General features: G+C 41.0%; 1 protein-coding gene across 3 annotated transcripts; it reads right to left on the bottom strand.

Annotated features, from left to right (window-relative positions):
• Window positions 1-543: 543 nt before the first annotated feature.
• ctdsp2 (CTD (carboxy-terminal domain, RNA polymerase II, polypeptide A) small phosphatase 2) lies at window positions 544-21,296 on the bottom strand. 3 transcript variants are annotated; one of them, XM_080846446.1, is made up of 8 exons: window positions 20,706-21,296; window positions 12,822-12,973; window positions 11,391-11,429; window positions 10,155-10,256; window positions 6,935-6,991; window positions 5,911-6,003; window positions 5,486-5,671; window positions 544-5,172 (listed from the first exon to the last, which is right to left on the bottom strand). In XM_080846446.1, the coding sequence occupies exons 1-8, from the start codon at window positions 20,764-20,766 to the stop codon at window positions 5,047-5,049; spliced, it is 816 nt and encodes a 271-aa protein (XP_080702572.1). In that variant the 5' UTR covers window positions 20,767-21,296; the 3' UTR covers window positions 544-5,046. The 3 variants fall into 3 exon arrangements, with proteins under 3 accessions (XP_080702572.1, XP_080702574.1, XP_080702573.1); XM_080846448.1 differs by lacking the exon at window positions 20,706-21,296 and adding an exon at window positions 13,462-13,587; XM_080846447.1 differs by lacking the exon at window positions 11,391-11,429.
• Window positions 21,297-22,254: the final 958 nt, after the last annotated feature.

The raw sequence follows: 22,254 nt of genomic DNA, 5'->3' as shown, positions 1-22,254 counted from the left end.
ATGATAATAATAGTCCAGAGGACCTGAGAGGCCAAGCTATCACAAGCTGGATAAATTGTCAACTCAACACATTGTGAGAAAGGAGCTCTGAGCATCACAATACATTTGGCAGTCAAATGTTATGGATTTTGTTTGTGTCAAATGAAATGTGTGTACGAAGTACACATCCCCAAGGACCAGTATATTCATTAGTAAATAAAAATGATGAATTCATTTATAGTTAACCAAATTTATATACAGTAAGAACAGTAAATCTTTGAATCATTATATATTTTTCCCGCATGATCACAAAAATCCCATGCAAGATGCCCTCTCCAGTAAAATGACATTGTGTACTATACACCCCATGTCTTTCTGTCATTGTTTGAAGGCTGGATAGCAAGGACATCACTCAGAATGAACACAAGGTCACCTCTGATTTGGGTATTTGAGCTTGATTATCAGCCCAACGCAAATGTTAAACAAACAGAGCTTGTGTTGGGAAGCAAATGTTGTCTACACTGTGGAAATCAACAGAAACAAAGAGAGCCCAAACAGGTGATAATCAATGTTGATGTTTTTATTTTCAATTTTCAGAGTTTCTAGTTGAACAAACAAAAAAGAGAAACAAAAATAAAAAAATAACCAATATATTGTAGAAATAGTGTGCACTCATTTTACTTCAAGTTTTAAAAAATAGTTTATTTGTAAAACTGAATTTTGAACTGAACAAAGAACAGAGATTAATACATGATTTTCTTTTATTGACATAATGTACTTTATTTCCTTCTGCATAGCTGTAGTTGGCATTATTGTTCATGGTGTATCCCTAGGTCAAACCACAAAAAACTCTCGACACATCTTGTGACAAATCTTTAATTTTTTTCTACAAACTAAGTCTTCCTCTGACCAGGCACAGGATAACCCCCGTAGGTCCTGGATTTCATTCATCGGTTAAACACTCATGTCCACACGCATCAACTTTGAACTGGATGAACAGAAACTCACGTCTCTGGTGTTCATAACACACCCCTGGCTCTGTAAATGGAAAACAAACATGGTGGCTCGGACTGAGCCATAAACATTCCCAGCCAATCAACTCAGTGCTTCAGGAGTATGGAAAGGGGAATGGGATAATTTGATTGGCTGTTGAGCTCAAATATCAACCACCTTTAGTGAAATCGAAATCCAACCTTGGACTGCATCCTTAAGGACAGTTAAAAACCTTACTCTTGCAAGCAACAAAATATGCTCATTCAAAATCCCGCTCATCGATATCCAAAAGGAACACTTTTATTATTGGTCCACTTAGCACTGACAGAGAAAACTCATACTCAGTTGTGGCCAGTAATTGCTGACCCATCCTGACATGCTGAGTGTCTCAGTATCTGGTCAAGGCTCCGTGGTAGTTGGAAAATTAAAACTTGCACCCCAGGATACCTCAAAAAGAGGTAAAAGTCAAGGTATTTAATCAGTTAACAAAGTCCATTTGAACATCAGGCAGAAGAAAACTGCATAAATGCCCTCAGAACGCATCACTGTAACCTCAGTGTTTGCTGTTAAATAACAAGTGACTGGTCCACGATATTGAGTTCCACTGTTAGCAAAATGCAATGCAGTACCAGCTTAGGGTTCGAGCTGCCTCATGAATCCGTGAGATTGTTCTAGCTGTATGGTGTGTTTAAGGCTACCACAAGAGACCAAAGTTGGTGACAAAAACCTAGCACCCTCGATAGCAGTGGTGGCTTATTTACGACAAAGGACACAAGTGCAGATGTGATTTTCCAAAGCCAACATAAAATTCTCAAACTACCAAAGTCTCGCGTCTTTTAACATCAAAGGGAAATATCCCCTCAGACTCCAGTGAGTCAAACATCCCTTCCCCAACCACGTCCTGTATTTTTGTGTGTGTGTGACTCCCAACAAATAACACCAGGAAATACAACAAGAACACATGTAAGAAATCAAACCTGTGTGTGTCAACCAACCATGATAGACCAGACACATCATCCAACATTCGTATTTTTTTCATAATTGCACATACAGTAAAAACCAGCTTCTTGTATCTTTTCTAAATCTGGGTTGTGCTTCCCCAAAAGTTCTGTGGTGCTGCATCATCAAGTGAGAAGCTTTAATTGTGAACACCTTGCTTTCTCTCAGTTGTGATGGGTCAGAGCACCACAATACTTGAGGGGAACATAACCCTGTTCCATTAAAATGGTTGAATATCACTAGGAAAAACATTTCTTCACCCACTGCCTCACCATGACTTGTTTAATTATCAAGATCAAGGTACACCTGCCTATAACCTCTGGATGCCCTTTAAGTATGTTCAGGCGTTTGGTATTCAAGACCACACCAAATGCAGAGAGCCCGTGGTTAGTAATTCAGAAGTCACATCATCAGGATAATTGATCCCAAGCTTGTGAAATCAAGGCAGAACTGAATCCGTGTGCTGTGTTTGATGCCTTTGCGAACAAGTCTGGAAAAGATGCTTTGGTAGATTTGTATCTCCAAAGGCTTTAGTTATAAAGTCAAGATGTTCCAGCATACACAAAAAGAGGCTCTAAATTACTTACTAATTAGACAGTCCGATATATTGTCCTTAACAATATACATACAAATGCAGAATGAGTTGAAAAGAGAGAAAGAAAGAATAACAGCAAAAGGAAGGCAAGAAGAACAAAAAAGAGGGAAAGCAAGAAAGGATGAAATAAAGAATGGAACCATGTCAAATCAGACCAAAACAAAAGAGAAAATAAAGCCATGGGTTTATCACTTTGGAAAGAATTATTTTATGGAGCGATTCATTTGTTTGAATATGCAGCGTACAAGTCCACAGAAATACACACTTATTCTGATGGTATGACAAAAGAAGACCAACAAAAAGATTTAGGAGTGGAGAAATAGTCCAATTGTGCACAGTTAAGGCACTTAATTTGGGTATTCAGAACAATATTTAGGATTTTGGCAAACAAAACAAACAAACAAAAAATAATGAAAGAAAAAGAACATAACAATGACAAGACGAATGCAGCAGATGGGATTTGCCTAGACTGTACATCGATCAAGCTTGGATGTTCTCACATCCATCAACCTCAGTCAGGCATGTTCTCCAAATGGAGAGCTCTAAACAGGTTCTTCACTTTAATATGCTGTTATGTAAATGAATTTCCCTCCCCTTAGAACAGTTTGTAATTATTTTGCTTTTCTTTTTCAAATAAGCAATACTTAAATGCTGACTTGGTACAAAGTAGTGGTAAAGTTCATCGTTTGGTTTAGCAGGGTTTGGGTGGTGGAGCAACACCCATATGCATAGCACTACATTTCAACAACCATCTACCCCAACCCCCCAAATAAAATCAGAATGCTAGCACAGCCATCTCAGGTAAACACTTGAAAACTGTGGTTGCAATGTAACAACGGCAAATTTAGGTCTAATTCCCAGGAGTATCTCAAACTAGTTAAGGCCTAAGAAGAGGTGAATTGGAGAAAGGCCATAAAATGCAAGTGAAAGACTGAATTTAAAAGGTATGACAGGCAGATTTGCATATCTTGGCAAAGTGAAAGGTATGGAATTACCAAAATAAACACTGACAGTCTGGCCTGATAATGGGAATTGATTGCGATGGTCCCTATTGGCTGAGGATGATGTCACCACTGGCAAACAACCACTGAGTTTTTTTTAGACAGGTACAACCAGGAAGAGAGGCTATCAATTGTATGGCTGTTCTTCCTCAACATCAGAAAAAAAAAATACAAAAATTACCTATTTTTTTTGAGAACATCAAAAACACATTTGAAAAACATATATAGAAAAAAACTTAACTATTGAAAAAGAACAACCATCTTTTTGAGGAACAAAGCTTTTCTTCTTATTTCCTGTTAAAAAAAATTGTCCTCTTCGCTTTTCTTCTCTAAAAAAAAAGGCACGATGATGGAGACTCCAAGCTCCTGAATAAAGGTCTGGTCGTAGGTCGCTGTGTCTTCTCGTTGAGTGTCGTGCTATGTCAAGTCGCTTGGGTCACAAGCGCCTGTGGTTCAGCATCGAGGGCATTTCCTGAAGATAAATCTCCAAGGGAAACTTGAGCAGTATTCTTCTTTTTTTAACAGGAAGTCTTTAACCAATGTTGCTGAGTGCCAGGTGGGCATCAGTGAGGCTATCAGGGTATTAGGGACTGTGCGTTCCTAAAGGACAGCTATGGGATGAGGGTCTGCGGGAGAGATTTGGCATGGGTCAAGTTTTTACAGTAAGACAGTCACAAGTCATGTTGAGGGGAAAGAAGTGTTGTGGTGGTGTGGATTAGTGCTATGAATTAAAGGTTCATTTGGAAGAGGGGAGTAGAAGGGAAAGAGGGGTTGCTTACTCCCAGTATAAGTGAATGTGTGTATGTATATGTATGCGTGCGTATATGCGTGTGTGTGCGTATATGCGTGTGTGTGCGTATGTGTGTGTGCGTGTGTGTGTGTATATGCGTGCTTGCGTGTGTGTGCGTGTGTTTTGGATGGGGGGCTGCAGTGCTCGTTGCTTAGAAATGACAATCTGTCGATTGTTTCTGCATCTGGAACTGAAAGCACCAGGCTCAGCTCGGGCACAGGCTTTTGGCGAGAGATGTGTTTGCATGTGTCCTCTGTGTATACGTGTATATGCATCTGTCTGCGAGTTTGGCTCTGCGTCTCCTTCGTGTGGTGTGTGTGTAAGTATTTGTGTGCATAGCTATGTGTGGGTGTGTGTGTGTGTGTGTGTCTGTCTGTGTGTGTATGTGCCCTCAACATTTAGTTTGGGCGCGTGTGTGCGTGTCATCAGCATTTTGTGTGTGTGTGTGTGTGTGTGTGTGTGTGTGTGTGTGTGTGTATGTATGTGTGCGTGTATATGTGAGTGTCTATGTGCCCTCAGCATTTTGTTTAGGGGTGTGTGCCCTCAGCATTTTGTGTGTGTTTGTATATGTGTGTGTGTATTTGTATGGGTATGTGTATGTGTGTGTGTGTGTGTGTGTGTATCTGAGTGCAGGAGTGTGTGGGCGGGCATCATTCAGACGGGAGGGGTACACAGGAGCGAGGGTTTGATCAGGGCTCGCGCAGCTGCTTTAGTTTGGCGTAGACGTCGTCCGCTTCACTCAGCTCCTCAAACACGGGTAGCAGGTTCAGCAGTTCGGTGTCCTCTAGGTCATCAAACCAGGACACCACAGGCACCTAGTCAGACACACACACAAACACAAAAGAGATATGTCACTCCGTCCATGTAAGCAGTCACTATTTGGAAAGGTTGGCACTACAAAACACTCAGATCTGTATATCTAAACGTGAACCTGGACGTTATTGTACATTCAGTTTCTTCTGCATGTTGTGTGGACATCTCCACAGCCAAGTATGACATGGGTGATGCCTATCAGTATGCAGTTTATTGCATGAAGGCAGATTGCTTAACATGGGAATTTCTTGTGTAACACTGAGGTAACAACAGTTCAGGGACTCTCCCAGTTGTGGGCCCGCAGCGTGAACTCACAGCATTCTCAGGGTGGAAGATGTAGGAAGCGGGGGAGTTGTCCAGGATGAGGATCCTGTTGAGCTGCCGGCCCAGGCGGCTCAGGTCCTTTACGTAGCAGCCCTGGTGGAAGACGCAGGACTCCCGGAAAAGACGTGTCCGGAAGATCTCGCACTGGTCCAGCAGGTCCGTCACCGGATCTGCATACTGAAGACACATATTAGAGAGAGAGAGAGAGAAAGAGGGGGAGAGAGAGAGAGAAAAAGGGGGTGAGAGAGAGAAAGAGGGGGAGAGAGGGAAATGTTATTAAGTACACAAATTATATACATGCATGCTAAACGTTCAAAAACAAAACATTTAAATTAGATTATACTCTCGTTTGAAGTTCTCTTACATAATTTCAGAGCGGAGGACATGTTTTACACGCGAAAGACACACCACTGTACCTTGGCTAGACTGGCAGTGAAAAGGACGCACTCAAACAGCTCCCCCATTCTCTGCAGAAACTCGTCTACATAGGGTCTCTTCAGAACATAGACCTAAAGCACAAGTGAAGAAGATTAGCACCAGCACATAAAAAACTCCATTCTGCAGTTAAAAATCTCAATCATAAGTCATAAACTGCACATTTGTACAATACGTTTACAAATATATATATATACACACACAGGACATCTGGTGTAAACTACACCAAAAAAAACAAAAGAAAAAAAGAAAAAAACAGAGGTGGTAAAACGGCATGACTCAATATTCTCAAGATTTCAAAACAACTTTCTGATTAAATGCCTCAGCCACCACTAAAACACGTTCCTCTAGCAGTCTGTTGTCATGCACTTGTGAGGCTCCTCTCATAAACATTCCTCAAAACCCGTTCTGGAATCCAGGTGTTGTCATCTCTCCAATGGGGCTATGTGCAAGAGGCCTCCTCCTGGAACAAGTAATCGAGAATAGGCCGCACTGGTGGAAAACAGCCTATCCTGGATTACTTGAACCGGGCCAAGGCCAGGAGATGAGAGGGCGAGCGAGAGAGAAGAGAAGCATGGTGGTGGCTGAGAAGACTGAAGAAACACTATGTGAATACTAATGGCTAGCTTCTTTTATTTTGGTAACACAAATATTTTTACCATAATGCAAGATGAGTTTTCAGTAGAGTTTCTGCTTAGTCAACAGTACTGTACACAATAAGGCTGACCATGCAAGTGCTATTTCATGGAATGTAACACTTACAACCAACACAACAATGGCAAATGGAATACATAAATGGAGCACTCTGTAGCTCTGTACTGCACTGTTCTTAACAGCTCTCTAGTCTTGTTAACATGATTAATGTGGTTACATAAATGTTCATTGCTCCATGTTGATTTCCTCTCTAAAGCTTACAGTCCTACAACTGTCCAGCAGAGGGCATGTCCTGTCTGTGACACAAAAGTATTTATTCAGTAAGTGGTACTTAAAAGCGGCCAGCCTCACCTGGTGCGTCGTCCCCTCAATCTCCACAGGTACAATGAAATCAGCATTACTGATTGGCTGTAGAGAGAAAGACCGTTTAAAATGAATATACTAGGCAATATAATTATTTGAACACTAGAACCAAAACACAGGTTTTGATAAATATTCGCCAAATCGTATCATAGATATTCTCTTTCTGTGATAATAAAGTAATGTATAGTCCATCTTAAGTGTAATAATTATAACTGTGATGATAACTTGGGCTGAGAGTTGTGCAAAACTACAGTCACTTAAAGTGGGCACTGGCAGTGCAAGCTGGTTGTGCTGTTTTTATTGATCTGCTCACTGGTTTATTTACAATCAACAGTGTGTCAGTCAGGCAGACACCAGACAGAGGAGGCACAGATAGATAAACAGAGAGTGTAATATAAACAAAGCAGTGGCTCCCAGGTCCATTACTGACAGGAACATGCCTGCACAGGTAGGGCAGGGCAGGGTAGGTTGGGTTGGGTTGGATATGGGTTGGGGACCCACCCAACCCATGTTATTCACAATGTACAACCACACCACTACTCCTTCACTGAGGCAGGAAAAGCAACGTGAAACCTTCAGCCACATAGGTATAGGTATAATAAAAAACTGCATTACCCAGGGAGAGCTAGATAAACACAGATACTGGTCTTGTTTTCTCTGCTCCTCAGCAATGAGAAAAATGTCCCTGCAGGAATGCTGTCTGACAGCAGGCTCAGATACAGATACTGATAAAAACAACGACTCCCAGTGCCCTCACTCAAGTTGCAGATGGGATAGATAAGGTTAAAGATACACTGACTCGTTCAGCTTTGTAGTACAAAGGGCTGCACTGTTAGGTCAAGAGGGAGGCAACGCCATCTCCTTGGGTGTTCTACATAGAGCGTGTTCCTTGAGCACTGTAGTTTCGGAGATGGTCTTCAATCAGTAAACCTTTTCTGCTAAACTACTGTTTAACATCTTACAAAACACTTTATTGTGCTACTACTTACATCTTACAGAAACACTTTAATATACCTGTAATGGCATAATTGTATGCAGTTTATGTTATTCTACATAATACTGTATTTATATATTATATATATAATATATTCCACATTAGGGCTGAACGATTAATTGCATTTGCGATAAAATCGCGATATAATAAATCGCGATTTCCTAAATGCAACGTGCGCGATTACAACGAGGCACAAATCTTATGATAAAACCGACCAAAGCTTCAGCATACCACAGGCTGGAATTTATGATTCTGATCAAAATGCTGTAGCGACCCAGGTTGACAGACACAAACAGCTGCTCTAGGAGACACTTTAAACCTTCATCCATTTCACTTAACAGACAAGTCATGACACTCACTAAGATGACCATCAGCTACTTGAGATAAACCAACAGACTACATAATTAGGGAAGCCAAACTCGCTCACTCTCACTAACTCTTTCACTGCCTGTACTTCTGCAGAAGCTGGACTGATAACTGACAACTGAGATAAATCAGTTGTGAGAAGGGGGTGCGTCACTGCCAAAATGACCATCATAACTTTCTGGATCTGCTGCGCTCCATCTAGCCCTGGCTCTTAGTTTAAGGTCTTGTTTCTGTTTATGGGGAAGGCAGTCTTGCAGAGATTACAGCTCTATTGCAGTGTGTTCCCTGTGCTTGTACATTGCCTGCTATATAACAGCTGCCTGCCCACCCTCCCCTCTCTGAGGATAGAACTGGACAGAACTCTGCCCACTTCCACCAGAGTTTCACATTAGAGACCTAATGAACCATTGCAGTAATTACTAGGGATGAGAACCGATAAGATTTTAACGATTCCGGTTCCTTATCGATTCCTGGTTATCGAACCGATTCCTTATCGATTCTTATAATTTGGTAAGGGGCGAAAAAAGAGCACAAACGGGTTTTTTACATTAATGTTCTTTTATATAAATTTCTAGAATGTTTACATACACATTTAAATAAAACTTACATAACTTAAATAAAATGTGTTCTGTTTAATATAAACGTTCATACAAATAACAATGTGCCTTCCTTACAGAAGACGTACTAACTGCAGCCTGTAACGATGACAGACTAGCAGCCTCTGAGCCCGTCTGATTTAGAACGTCATCATCAGCTTAATTGGATGGAAATGGAGATTATTTATAGAGCGAACGCTGGTTTGCACAATGAAAAAAATGGCACTAACAAAATCGCTGAATTTTCTGATCTGACATACAGCCCTTGTTATTGAGGTAAAGGACTGTATATTTTCTTGTAGGTTGCTTGGTTGTATTGCTAATAGCGAACTATTATGCTAAACGCTTCTAATAGCAATGTAGAGTCCACTACAAACACAATAACGTACTGAAACATAATTACTTGTATCATGTACAAACTAGGCACTCAGTATATTTAACACTTAGCTATTGCTGCAACTGAATTGGCTACGAGAAACTTATCCATATCGAACTGTCAAACTGAGGGAGCTGCACGCGTTGCTTGCTTATTAACGGAGTCTTTTGTACAGCCTGACCCTACCCTAGGACCAACATTGGGGAGGCAAGCACTGCCCCTGCCTCTAGCCAACGGTTGAAAATAGAAGATTATACAGTTATGCTAGCCTAGTTATGTAAGTTATATATAATATATGACAATGTCCAACATCGCCCATTCTGTTAAGCAATTCAATGCTAAGTTTAGTTATGGTTAACACAAAAACGCAAACGTTTGCTGATAACACACGAGTAACACCGTTATGACTTATGATAAAACATTTTGAGGAGTTTACCTTGGCAAGTAAGGGATGAAGCGCCAACGTTAGTTGAGCTGCTGCTGGCATCGAAAACATGACATTCTTGTAATGTTATACCATGTGTGCTCAAGTGCTTATTCATGGTAGATGTACTTCCTCCCTTTGAGGAAATACATTTTTTACAGAGGTTACAAGTGACCGTGTTCGCATCCGTTTGGGTGCAATAAAGCCACACTTTAGATTGCTTCTGTCGAGTTGCCATTTCTGCTGCGTTCTGACTTTATTATAAGAGTTTGCGCATGCGCAAATGCCACAGAGACCCGTTAACAGACCCGGTTATGAATTTGGCTAACGATTCCAAAGATTCGGCTCATTGGGAACCGGTTCTAAACAAGACCCGGTTCTCGGTTCCCATCCCTAGTAATTACTACCCCTGGCTAACCTGGACCTTGTGCTCCTTCTCTGTCCTTACTCACCTTGAAAGAGCTGTGCACCAGAGTCTCGTCCAGGTCGATCACCACACAGATCTTTCCTTGGTCCTGAGGGGTCACCTCGGGCAGCAGGCTGGTCCCTGGGATCTGTGGGGGTTTGGAGTGGGGTGGGGTGGGGGTGGGGACGAGGAGGTAGTGTAGGAGGGGGAAGGAAGGGGAGAGGGTCACAGAGGGATGCCGGTCAGTTGACTGCACCCCAACTTCCACACCACCCACACTAAGTTGGACTTAGTTGCTGACAATGTCTACGCTACTCTAGAACTCGTTTTTACACATATTCTTTCTAAAAAGCACTCTACTATGCTAATATTACAACTACACCACTAAAGGGGCCAAATAATTTGTATTCATAGAAAAAATGGGAAGCCTGTCCAGGGACACCTACTGGAGAGACTAAAGGTGTAGAACATCAAGATACAATACATTCAGACCACAAAAGCTTTGATCTTAAAACTGATTGTGATTATTATTACCTTTACTATTCACTACTATCATAAATATTTTAAAGATAAACAATCAATCCAAACCTCTTTGCAATTGCATTTGCAAAGCCAAAACCACCAACTGCTTATTAGCAGACCAAGAAACTAATTTAAACAAGACGCCAGCAGGAGGCGCTGTCTGCCCATCATTCAGCTAACGGCCTTTATGGTTGGTGAAGAAGCCATCACTGCGGCCAGATGCAAGATGCAATGTCAGGTCCCTTCTGGCCCATGCCTTCTCTCCATCAATCTGAACTACCAGGACAAACTAATCCTAGATCTGACACCTAAGGTCATCTCGAAGCCATCAATATTGACTGCTTAGACATAAACTGGAGCTTGGGTTTAATATGCACTCAAACTCACTCGTCAACTGCAACCACGAAATAGCTGCACACTTTGATACAGAACAGAACAGAACTGGCATGCTGGAGGCTGAATCTCAAGTAAACATAAATAGCTTAACAGATCAAACAAAGGAAAAAAGAAGCATTTTAGAGTTGTGGTCAAGGCACATTCTTGCATCAGAGTATGTGAGGAAATTCTGAATGAACAAATCGAGTAGAATAGGGCATGCATACTTCGAAAGCTATTATTAGCTATAAGGATTTTTAGCCTTAACAGAAAAGACAAAGGGTAAGCTAAATACAAAGGCATTAGCTAGCCTACATCTCATCCACTTCGGGCCTGATAGAGGCTCAAACATGGTTAATCATCAATGATCTGGGCCTTTACGTACTTGGTGATACTGGTAGCGAAGAGTTTGGAGCAGATCATACTAAACAAAGAGACGAAAAGACAGTTAATGACATTCCTCCCGCCCATGTCCTCAATCTAGTGTAGAGGCCCACCCCAACACAGTGTCCTATGCCACACACACACACCACACACCACACACACACACACACACACACACACACACACACACACACACACACACACACACACACACACACACACACACTGTGAAGAAGCGTCAGAAGAGAGTAACCTTCTGAAGTCGTACCGAAAATATCTCAGAAACTTCCTGCAGCTGAGACGTACCAAGCACAGCAGAACCGATGCAAATTCATGGGAGTATGTTTTTGCTTTAATTAAGGCACTTCACCACTAGACTATTCCTTTGGGACCCGTATAGGATACAGGGTAAGGTAAACAAAGCACCACAAGACTTTGAACTCGAAAGATGTTAACTTTGGTTCAAAAAACACTTTTTTGATTTTCAGATCTCTTACATAACACTGTAAGTAAAAGCCCATGTAATAAGAATAGTTTCTAAATAATCTCTAAGTAGGAGTATTACACAATGTCCTACAAGGAGTTGAGTCTATCTGGGTCTCTACTACACACAACAGTCACAACTAAAGGAGTACTCTGAATCTCTACAGATCAGATCAGTCTTACCAGAATCCATCTGAAAACTTTGGATGAAAGGATAAAAAAAACTAAACAAAAAAACTAACAAAAAAAACATTGATGTTTCAAAAATAAACACCTCTGAAGAAATCTAGCCGCTGTTCACTCAGGTGACATCTGATGGAATGATTTATTTTAATACTTCCAAGTAATTGCATTGATAGTGCAAGTTACCATTATTTTAATTAATAATGTCAAACCAGATATAGTGACACACACACACACACACACACACACACACACACACACACACACAGTCTGCTCTCACTGTAAGAGCACAGTGTTGTGAAGCTTGTCCCACTAACAGTGGGGAGTCCAGCTGGATTACTAGTCCAATTAATAAGGACAGTGATCTGGCTCCAGGGCAGACTGCTTACAGGCCTACTAACCCATAAAGCACTTGCGTCTGTTTGCACAGTTTTAATTAGGGGGTGCAGCAAAACCCGCCTGCGTGGCCGGTGTTTTTGGCTGCAGTAGGAGTTTTAGCGCCGTTTGGCATCTAGTGAGCCTACACTCTGTGGAGTGAGTGAACACTTAAGGGTGCTCTGGAATCCTAATAGAGATGAAGCCAAAACAAAGGTTTCGTGAAGATGAGTGCCTCTGCACCTCTTAAATAGAAGAGGACTCAAAGAACTGTTCAGAACTTCTTGACAACCCGGTTATTCCCATTTTCACTGATAAACCTGAGCAATGTTGGGCGTATTCAGCACATTTGAAGTTACATTGGGCAAACTGAGAGGCGTCAGGGTGTTACCTTGGCGATCGTCCCATTGTCCTCAGGAGGCAGCAAGGTATCCTGGGAAGGGGGTGGAGACTGTGGGACATCCTGTGCTCTGAGGCAACAGAAGAGCGCTTTGAAGATATTCCGGCTCCGAGGCTTCTTGGGGGAAGATTTGCTCACCTGGCCTGAAGAATCGAGAGTACATGAAGAACAGTCAGAAACACACAACCGACACACAACCCTACAACACACACTCTAATACCCTCACCCAACAGCACATACACACAAGACTGGCAAACAAGATCACACAACATGCAACAGGAAGGGTGTTTGAACATGAGACCACAATCCAATTCTACTGACTGACTGTGACTGCACATGTACCCACTATTACGATAGCAGGGACTCACATAGTCACTAGTCAGGCAACACTTGCATAAGCTTCCAGTACTGTCTCTCACAAAAAAAAAAAACCCACACAGGATTGTTTGGGGGGTGGAATGATTTAATTGCAAACACAAAAGGATGAAAACAGCTACAAGCTACCTCCTCTCATCCCTCCCACACTTAAATCAACCAAACAGGCATTCAGAGCATTCCACCTGGTCATCAAATCCTAACTTCCTCCAGGCTTGCTTAAGAAAATATGAAGACGCTAGCCGACGGCGCTAACCTCGCATATGAAGAGCTTGGGAAGCTGCTGCAGCCAGCTCTTTAGATCCAACTGTGACTACAGCAAATGGGAGCACTTGAGAGTTCCCACACCCCACCCGCCATTGCTGTCAGCATTGGAGGAATTCATCAGCCTTCTGCAGCCTCCCCCCATGTCTTCATTTACCAACACAGGCCAACAACATGAGAGCAAGAGGGGAAATGGAGACACGTCCACAGGATCTATTTCTGTACTACATGCCGGTCTGCCTTCCCTGTCAAAAAGATAGCTGAGCTATTCTAGGGATTGAGTGTTTTAAAAGAGATTCTGTAGAGAAGCCTTCTCATAACACATCTCTCTTAGGGCGAATATTTGTGTTGCCACTGATTAAAATACTGAAAAAGGCCTACCTCCGACACCCCACTGAGAAGCTGACATGTCTGAGAGAACGGATGATATTTGATTGTCGGTTTATGAAATGACGACACATCTTGAAATGGAAACTCAACAGAGTGAAGCTTTTTTCATGAGGAAATGCCTCAATAGCTGGTGTTTTTCCACAAGAATGTACTACTTTAATCCACCTTTCAAGATTAAATGACAACTTGTAAAACTGTATGCAAATGCCTGATTCTGCCCTTGTGTATACACACAAAAAGATTGGGATGTATTTGGGTGTAGGCCTATACTTCTATTTGTTGTGGTTGATGTGGGGTCACCTGTCAAGCAAATGACAGTTATGGGTAACGATGAGGCAACCAAAAAGCCCAAGTAGCCTACTCCATTGTTAAGTGCGCTAAAGCCTGTTGGACCTAGTTGTGGCATTTTAAAGACTCATGAGCACAAAGGCACGATAGGTGACACAGAGGTTTTTTTATTTGGGGGCCAAGCAGTCAAGTTGTGTAGGCACCCATTGTGTTTCTAACTTTTCTACTTCATCTTTCTCTTTTTCTGGCTAGGCTATAGCAGCCCCTGAAACTGAATGGTAAATGTTTTGAAATTTAGCATACTGACTTTCATTTTCACCAAGTGTTAGGTCTGCACCTTGGGATCTGTGCCACCACCAATGGGTCAAAGTTGGAGGCTCATTTTATGCACGTTTTTCCAAAATGAGGTAGCATTGGACTCCTTGAACCAAGCAGAACCTGAGGCACCCTATGACTTAAAATGTTCAAAAAGTTTGAATATTCTTCACAGGCCACAAATTGTGCCCAATGATCACCAAATTTGGTGTCATTAGATGGATTTTTGAAAACATTTGTTCGTTGCAGCCAATCAAAATTGACAGCAAAGCCACCAAACAGGAAGTGAAATCACATCTCTGCCACTGTTTGATATATTGACACCAAACTTTGGCAGCGGTTGAATGGTAAAAAAAAAAAAAACATTGTGCTTAGAGATTCCAACTGCATTAACACTATGCTACGTAATTATGTGATAGTGGATGTTATTGACATGGGACTTTAAAATTAGGCAGCCAAAAATTCCAAACAGGAAGTAAGTTCATACATATTGGCCAATTTTCGGTCAATTTACATGAAACTTGGCGTGATGGCTTGGAGTTATGCCCCTGACGTCATGACATGAAGTTTCCAAGGAAACACTGGGCTGCTTGGCCCCCTCATCGCTGCCTGCAGCTATATTTTTTGTTTGTTGTGTCCTTGTTGGATATTATCGAAGTCTTCAAGTGAGGTTAACAGCCGTTTGTTTTACAAACTCTTTTCCTTTTTTAAGTTTGAAAATCTTGCTGACAATGTTTTCTTTTTTCCAACAGAAGAATTATGCCTCTAAAAGTCCCAAAGAGTTCATTCTGGGGATGCATCGGATACCAATCTTATCATGTTTATATTAATAATTAATAAAAAAATCAATGACATCAGGACAGTTTTACCATATTTCTAAAAACATTAGCACAACACTGCAATTCATATGGCTATTCCTATTGTGAAACCAAGTGTACTGTGTTGTGAGATTAACATGTATTACGCCTAGTTTATGTGAAAAAACTAAGTTGAACAGACAACCTAAGTCTGTTGGCAGACGAACACTCACATAGACATTAAATAAACCAAATGACTGGTTAATTAAATATCAGCACAAAAAACAGTGCAGTCTTTGCTCTAGGCCTTGGATTTCAAAACAAAGGAAAAGGACAAAGCTATGACTCTCAAACTATTTCTTGCATCTACGCATTCAAAAGCAAAAGGCCTCTTAAACACCTAATGAAACAGAGATTGCTTTGCACTCTTATATGAAACCATTGCTTTGCACTCTTAAATGAAACCATCACCACCTTCGCACAAGCCAACCTGTTTGTTTTGGAGTCCACAATAGGTGAAGCTGTAATAACAAAATAACTTACTAGCTTTTCATACATGTACAGGTAGTTGTGAGGTAAATGTAGGAATCTTATCGAGGTCTGAAAACCCCACCCAAACCAGTGTGTGTCTATGCATTTCTAATATTTACAAACGCTGACTCCCATTGACACAGAGGATAAAGGAGCTTGACGGGAATCTGGATCACTAAATCTCTCTCATACTTTCAGATGAATTGCCACTGTGCAATGAGATTAAAAGATTATGGGCTAAACTGGATGGTCAAAATCACTGCGGTCCAAATTTTTTTGATTTCAATCAGAAGCCTCACAACAATGGAACAGTACCGAAGTAGAAATAGGAGAGGAGGGTCCTCTTAGAAATTATTAGACGTGAACGGACACATTTCAGACGTCCGTTTAAACAGTCCCCATGACTATCTTCCCGCGCTGCAGCAGGCTTGAGGGTGCGGTTACCGTTTTTCTTTCCGTCTGTTTTGCAGCTAAATCAGCACTGGATGAGGGTCTCCACTCAGAGGTCTGGAGTCAGTGAGAAAAATTACACCGAATCACTTCTGCCAGATATCAGAGGAGCACATTTTACTGTAACAATTCTGACATAAACCAACATGTACAAAATATAAATACAAAAAAATGTCCATACATCAATACACCATATATGTGTCTGCAATAACATGGTTACCTCACACATTTTAAATAGCTATGGTGGATTCTATGCTAATGTAGCCCAATGGCCAGTACAGAGTCAAGGGAGAAAGTGATATAGCCTAGTTATAGACCATGTCTAGGAATTTTTATGTGCATTTTAATGGGCATTTCATTTGGACTTTGGTAATGATTGTGACATTTCTTTAGGCTAGATTATGAATATTGCAACATTATTATACTGACTTTCCCTTATTGTTTATGGATATATAGAAAAACACACGCCTGCTTTGATTAAAAAGAAAGATAACAAACCATTGTGGCACTATGCAAGCCCACTGAATATGCAAACACCCACTCTCTACCTTAACCTTTTGCTAAAACTGACGACCATTGGCTGGATATGTTAGGTGTGACAATTATTTCCCCCAAGGAATTAAAACCACCTCGAAGTGTGGTGGTGAGAATGTGAGCACAGTGAAGGTGTTTGAAAGTCGACCACAGTTCATTTACACCTTCTCATCCCGGTCCTTTTGGCTGGCTCTGCACTCTCCGACCTACCGACCAATCGGTACCAGCAGCTGGTAATGGTGACCTCATAAAGGCGGCATGAGATGATCTATGTCATCTTCATCTAGTGTGAAAGGAGACACCTCCTCAATGATACTTGGAAAGGCCAAATGATGATGCCAGTTTTTAGCCACTTACAGTTAAGGGTGAGGTCCACAATACTAATCCAATATATTTTTGGTCTTATTCAGGTGCTCCCCGCGGAACTCTAGCTGTCCATTGGGGGTGTGCGCAAAAAAACGATCCGGTGTGCATACACAGTCCTGACACTGTAAATGTGAAATAAATGGCTCGGATAGAGCTATAAACAATTCCAGCCAATCAACACATTGCTTCAGGAACATGAAAGGGAGGGGTGAAATTGCATTGGCTGTTAAGCTCAAATATCCACAACCTTTCTCCAGAATTGGGAGTCTCTTTGAAGCTCCTCCCAATGTGAGAGTATTTGCATGTTTGTTACTGAGCACCATGAAAACAGACTCAGAACCTGATCTGGCAGATCTATACTTGCATGCTATCATAACCCTTAAGATAATCATATACCGCATAAACAAATTTGTATCTGAAATGGGCTGTTGTAACCTGGAAAAGCTCAATTTACAAATGCACAAAATTAGGTTCCCTGAATCTTTTTCAGGACTACAGTGGTTTTGTGTCTAGTGTGCAAAATACCACCAAGCCCACTACAGAAAAGGACTTTGGCATTGTGAGGCTTATATCAGACACAGACCATGTGCTGTCAGCTACATTTCAAACCTGCCACAGAAACTGTGCCAACTCTAAAGAAGCCAACCAACATTTAATTTCATACGGCTTTAATAAATGTTTATGTTATGTACACATGCATTGCTCTTTGCACTCACTATGTACAGGAACAGCCTTCAGCATGCGGTTGGGGAAAAAGGGGAAAACACTTTGATCCCTCAAAGATGTTACAAGAAAAAAAAAAACCACAGTAGCAGTGAATCACCAGATAAACATCATGGCCATGGAAGACTGAAAACTATGACATCACACATCTGTAATAAGATCTGAAAATCACTATACGTGATCAAAGCAGGTGTAGACATATCTAAATGACACGGTACTGCTAGAGTATCCTGCCAACATTTATAAAATGACTACAATCAAACACGTCCAGCAAAAAACACGGCTCTGTAAAACCCTCCAGAGATGTGTTTTTTTCTCAGCAAACAAGCTCTATGGATGTCTGATTAGGTGCTCACTAGTCAACATCAAAGGCACTATTATGTCATGTTGTTTGTTTCCTTTCCGGCTAATTCATCAATGCCCTGACAGACACATTGGCAGAGAGCAGCCAGTCCATCGCAGCTGGCAAGGTGCTTTTTCTTTTACAGCTTCACAGACTGAACGCTGACTAATCTTGTTATAAGGAACACAGCTGTACGTCTCCAGTCAAAACAGGATGATGACGGTCAGTCAGCTGTTTTTATGTTCATCACAGATAATATCTGCGAACATATGCAACGTGTGCTACGATACGCCATTGTAATCTATAGATGTAAAGCTTCCCACCAATCTGAGAGGTAGCACCTAAATCAGTCAGAATGTTAACATTAAATAGGCTACTGAAGAAATGTAGGCTATATCTATTCTGTACTGTATGTTGCTTTGCATAAATGCATCGAATGAATAACTGTTAATGTAACAGGCTTCAACAGGTACATTGTAGAATACAAGTTTTACATATCTTGAATTGTTCGTGTGCTCATCTAAACATAGTGTGTCCACCAAATGTAGCTTAATACATGTGGCTCACTAGCCAAGCTCAAGCAAGCAAAGTCTAACCAGTTGATATTTATATCTGACTGGCTTCATCTGCCCTTTGCCATTACAGAGGATACAAGGCACAGATCGAGAATGTGCAGAATGCCTTGCTACGTAGAGCTCAGCAAAGCACGAGACTTAAGCACATACATACACACCCATAGAACACTCTGAAAAACAATATTCAAGCTATGAACTCAACCAAATGTGTACTACATGGCAGAATGTCTCCATTCTGTGCAGATAGTTGACAGCAAATGCACACAATGAAACTTGCAGTAAATGCCTTCAACAGCAAAGAATGCCCTGAAAGGGTCAAGATATAGAACAGAGCATAGATTGTTTTAGTGACAGTGCCCATAAAGGGGACAGCAACATCAATAGTCCTGGTCTGGTGATCCAACACATAGAAGAAACCTAAAGAGGTGTGGCATTACCCCTGACCAACTTCATACTCAAAGTCTGCTGGGGGCTCAATCAAAAGACTAGGACTGTTCCATGATCTGCTTACAGCTCAGGAACTAGTCGATGTACTTAACACAACGTTGCAACACTTGGTGGTAGGAGGGGACACACTGGCCTGAAGTGCTGATAAATCATAGGAACACCATCCTGAAACAGCTGTAAATGCGAAAGGGTGTGACTAAATGCACACCTCTACCTGTGGAGAGGTGGCAGCTTGCTGTGCTTCTCTGCAGATATGCGTCTGACTTCTGATATCCAATTAATTCATGTAAAGATCATTAAATAAAAACGAATAGCAAGCTGCAAAGGACAAACGATGTTGACAGTTCAGCATCAAAAAATAACTAAAGTCCAGTTGTGTGACAGGCAGTGGCACTAGGAGTAGGAGTCTTAAACAATCTTAAAATCGCAGTTCCTGGTATCTAGTTTGATGTCGAACTTTTGTGACATGCAATGGAATGCAATTGTATTCAATTACGAACTAACTTAATCAGGAAACCAACTACGACTAACATGCTAAATTTTGACGTCGTGTTTATCTATGCTAAGTTATCACCCCTAATTATAAAAACCAGTCCAACCATTGGTCGACACCACCTGTCCAACATCCACCAGAACAGACATAGTTGAAATTCTCTAGTGAGATGTTGGAAACCATCACAGATACATCAAGGAGGATATTATGAATATAGCGCATCGACCCTTACTTGTACCATCTCCGTAATAACTAACCCCTACAACACGCCATAATATGCAACAATTCTGATCTGCATGTTCCATAATGAGCTTTGATGATTAAACAAATAAGATATTATCTACCGTTGGATATACGAAAAAACTCGAGCTCACATGAAAGTTTGATTAACTGGACTTTCAGCAACGACATATGTTAACTTACGTTACATTTTGAGACTTGAAAACAACACAAAACCAGCCAAAACAATTCACAAAAACAATGTGTCGAATGGGTGTTGTCTAAATTCTCTAAAGCTATTTGTGACTTCGTACAAAAGACTAAACATTTTATTAGTCGTCTGATATATCGGTTGGAAGTATGCCGTCTCGTAAGATGCGTATATACGATAGCAAACAAGCCATCACCGCTGAATGCTAACGAACGTTATTAGTTACATTTTCGTTTCTGCGCGCGCTAACTATGAGAAACCCCCTGTTATTTGAATGCCTGATGAAACAAATGGATAACAGACACGTGTTTTACAACATTAGTAACTGTAAATGTGATTACATATTTCTTGTATAATGAACGTAGCATAGAGAATAAACTATTGTTTAATGAAAAACTTAACTTAGCCACCCATGGTTGACGTTGAGTAAATGAACACACTGGTGCGAGTTAGCTTGCTAACCTCTTAGCTTGCGTTTCTCTGAATCGGCTTCAGCAAACGAGATTAAAAAGAGAAAGTAATCCAAACGAACACAGCTGGCCGTGATAACTCACCTGTCTTGGACGGTAGATGGGTATCTTCTTTTTGCACTTGAGTGATGATAGAACTTTCCATCTAACAAATGCGCAGCCCCTCTAAATCCAATCCGTTCCCCCCAGTCACAGGCACTTTCAACATTCAGCTAGCTAGCTGTTAGCTCTCGCGCTTGGGGCAAGCTGCTGTGGTCTTCTCTTTCGGTATAATCCAAAAAGCAAATTGTTTTTCTTGGCTTTGTCCAAATTGCAACAAAAGAAACGTATTCGCTTGCAGTTTTTGTTGCTTAATACTGGCTACCTTTCCCGCCACATATATGTAACAGGCTATGTAAAAAGTAATTGAACGGTAGCTCCACTTGCTAGTGTCACTGTGAAAGACCTCGCTATTGCTCCAACATGGAGAATCCAGGCGAAAAAAGCAAAACAACCGAGGAAATGGGGCAAGGGCGGTTTCAAGCCCCCCCTACTACTGATAAACAACCTCCCAATATGGAATCAGAGGGAAGAAAACGCAAAACTAATCGAACAAACGAGTGTAGTCTATGTTCGAAACACAAATTCGGCGTACTGAAGACTTAAAATAGTAATATTTTCGATATCTCCAGCTTTGTTTTCCTTCTGCGATTTTCGGGCGCCTTGAAACCGTCGCCGACTCGGATTGGATCGTGTGGAAGTGGGAGTAGCAGAGGCATTCTTTTCTACTCGCTCCATCCTGAACACATTCCAGTGTAAGCTTATAGTCGCAGGTAGTGAAGGCGAGTCTCAGGAATACATTTATAAACATATTTGCAGTTAGGCAACAATATGCACCTGTCACATTTTGTAGAATTGTTGTGATTACTGCATAATTGAGGTCGAAAATTCGTAATTTTAATGGCACTCCTCGTGCAAAAAGTATAGGCTATTTTTTCAACACTTGCGACGCGGTATTTTATAACTGTAAACATTGTGTGACGTAGTGCGCATTGTATCGACGGCGAGAGCACCATATTGCATCTGCAGTAGAGAAGGACAAAGGAATACATTATTGACCTGTTTAGATGTAGCGCAGCGGTTCGCCATTTAAACGTTACACACACCAATAGGTTATATATGTCAAATTATGTGTAATAAATGCATAATTGAATTCATTGAATAAATTAAGAGAGAAATTAAGATCCATAATTGTATTGAACATCGTGTTGGTTACTGACCATACTACTCACATTTTTAAAGCTAGCGATAAGACAATATCATAGCACCAGATAGATTAATCAGTTTGTCTCATGATTAACTTGACGTTATTTGTTTCAAAATTAATTAAAAAAATATCGGCCACACAGCCTATGTCCCTCATGATGTGAGATTAATGAAAGATAGATAGGTTGTTTGTGACAAATATGTATGTATAGTTTTCTGACAAAAATGTGAACTAAAAAAAGTGAACAACAATTTGAAAATCAAGAGTGAATACAAAAAATGATCTGACTATTATCTGTTTTCTTCCAATTTCACATAATCCTTAGCGTACATTTGTGCTGTTAATCCAGCCCATCTTTCTGCATGTTTTAGATGGTAAACATAAACT

The sequence above is a fragment of the Sprattus sprattus genome (genome assembly GCF_963457725.1).
Source record: "Sprattus sprattus genome assembly, chromosome: 10".
Taxonomy (NCBI): domain Eukaryota; kingdom Metazoa; phylum Chordata; class Actinopteri; order Clupeiformes; family Clupeidae; genus Sprattus; species Sprattus sprattus.
The sequence above is the reverse complement of the archived record's forward strand: the minus strand, read 5'-3'. Positions and strand labels throughout refer to the sequence as shown.

Bases quoted from the DNA above. Each gene is read 5' to 3' on its own strand.
- ctdsp2 (XM_080846446.1), bottom strand. From the start codon at position 20,766: ATGGAAAGTTCTATCATCACTCAAGTGCAAAAAGAAGATACCCATCTA. The intron at 12,974-20,705 runs GTGAGTTATCAC...TCGATTCTTCAG, and splicing joins CCATCTACCGTCCAAGACAG to GCCAGGTGAGCAAATCTTCC. The intron at 11,430-12,821 runs GTAACACCCTGA...CTCTTTGTTTAG, and splicing joins ACAATGGGACGATCGCCAAG to TATGATCTGCTCCAAACTCT.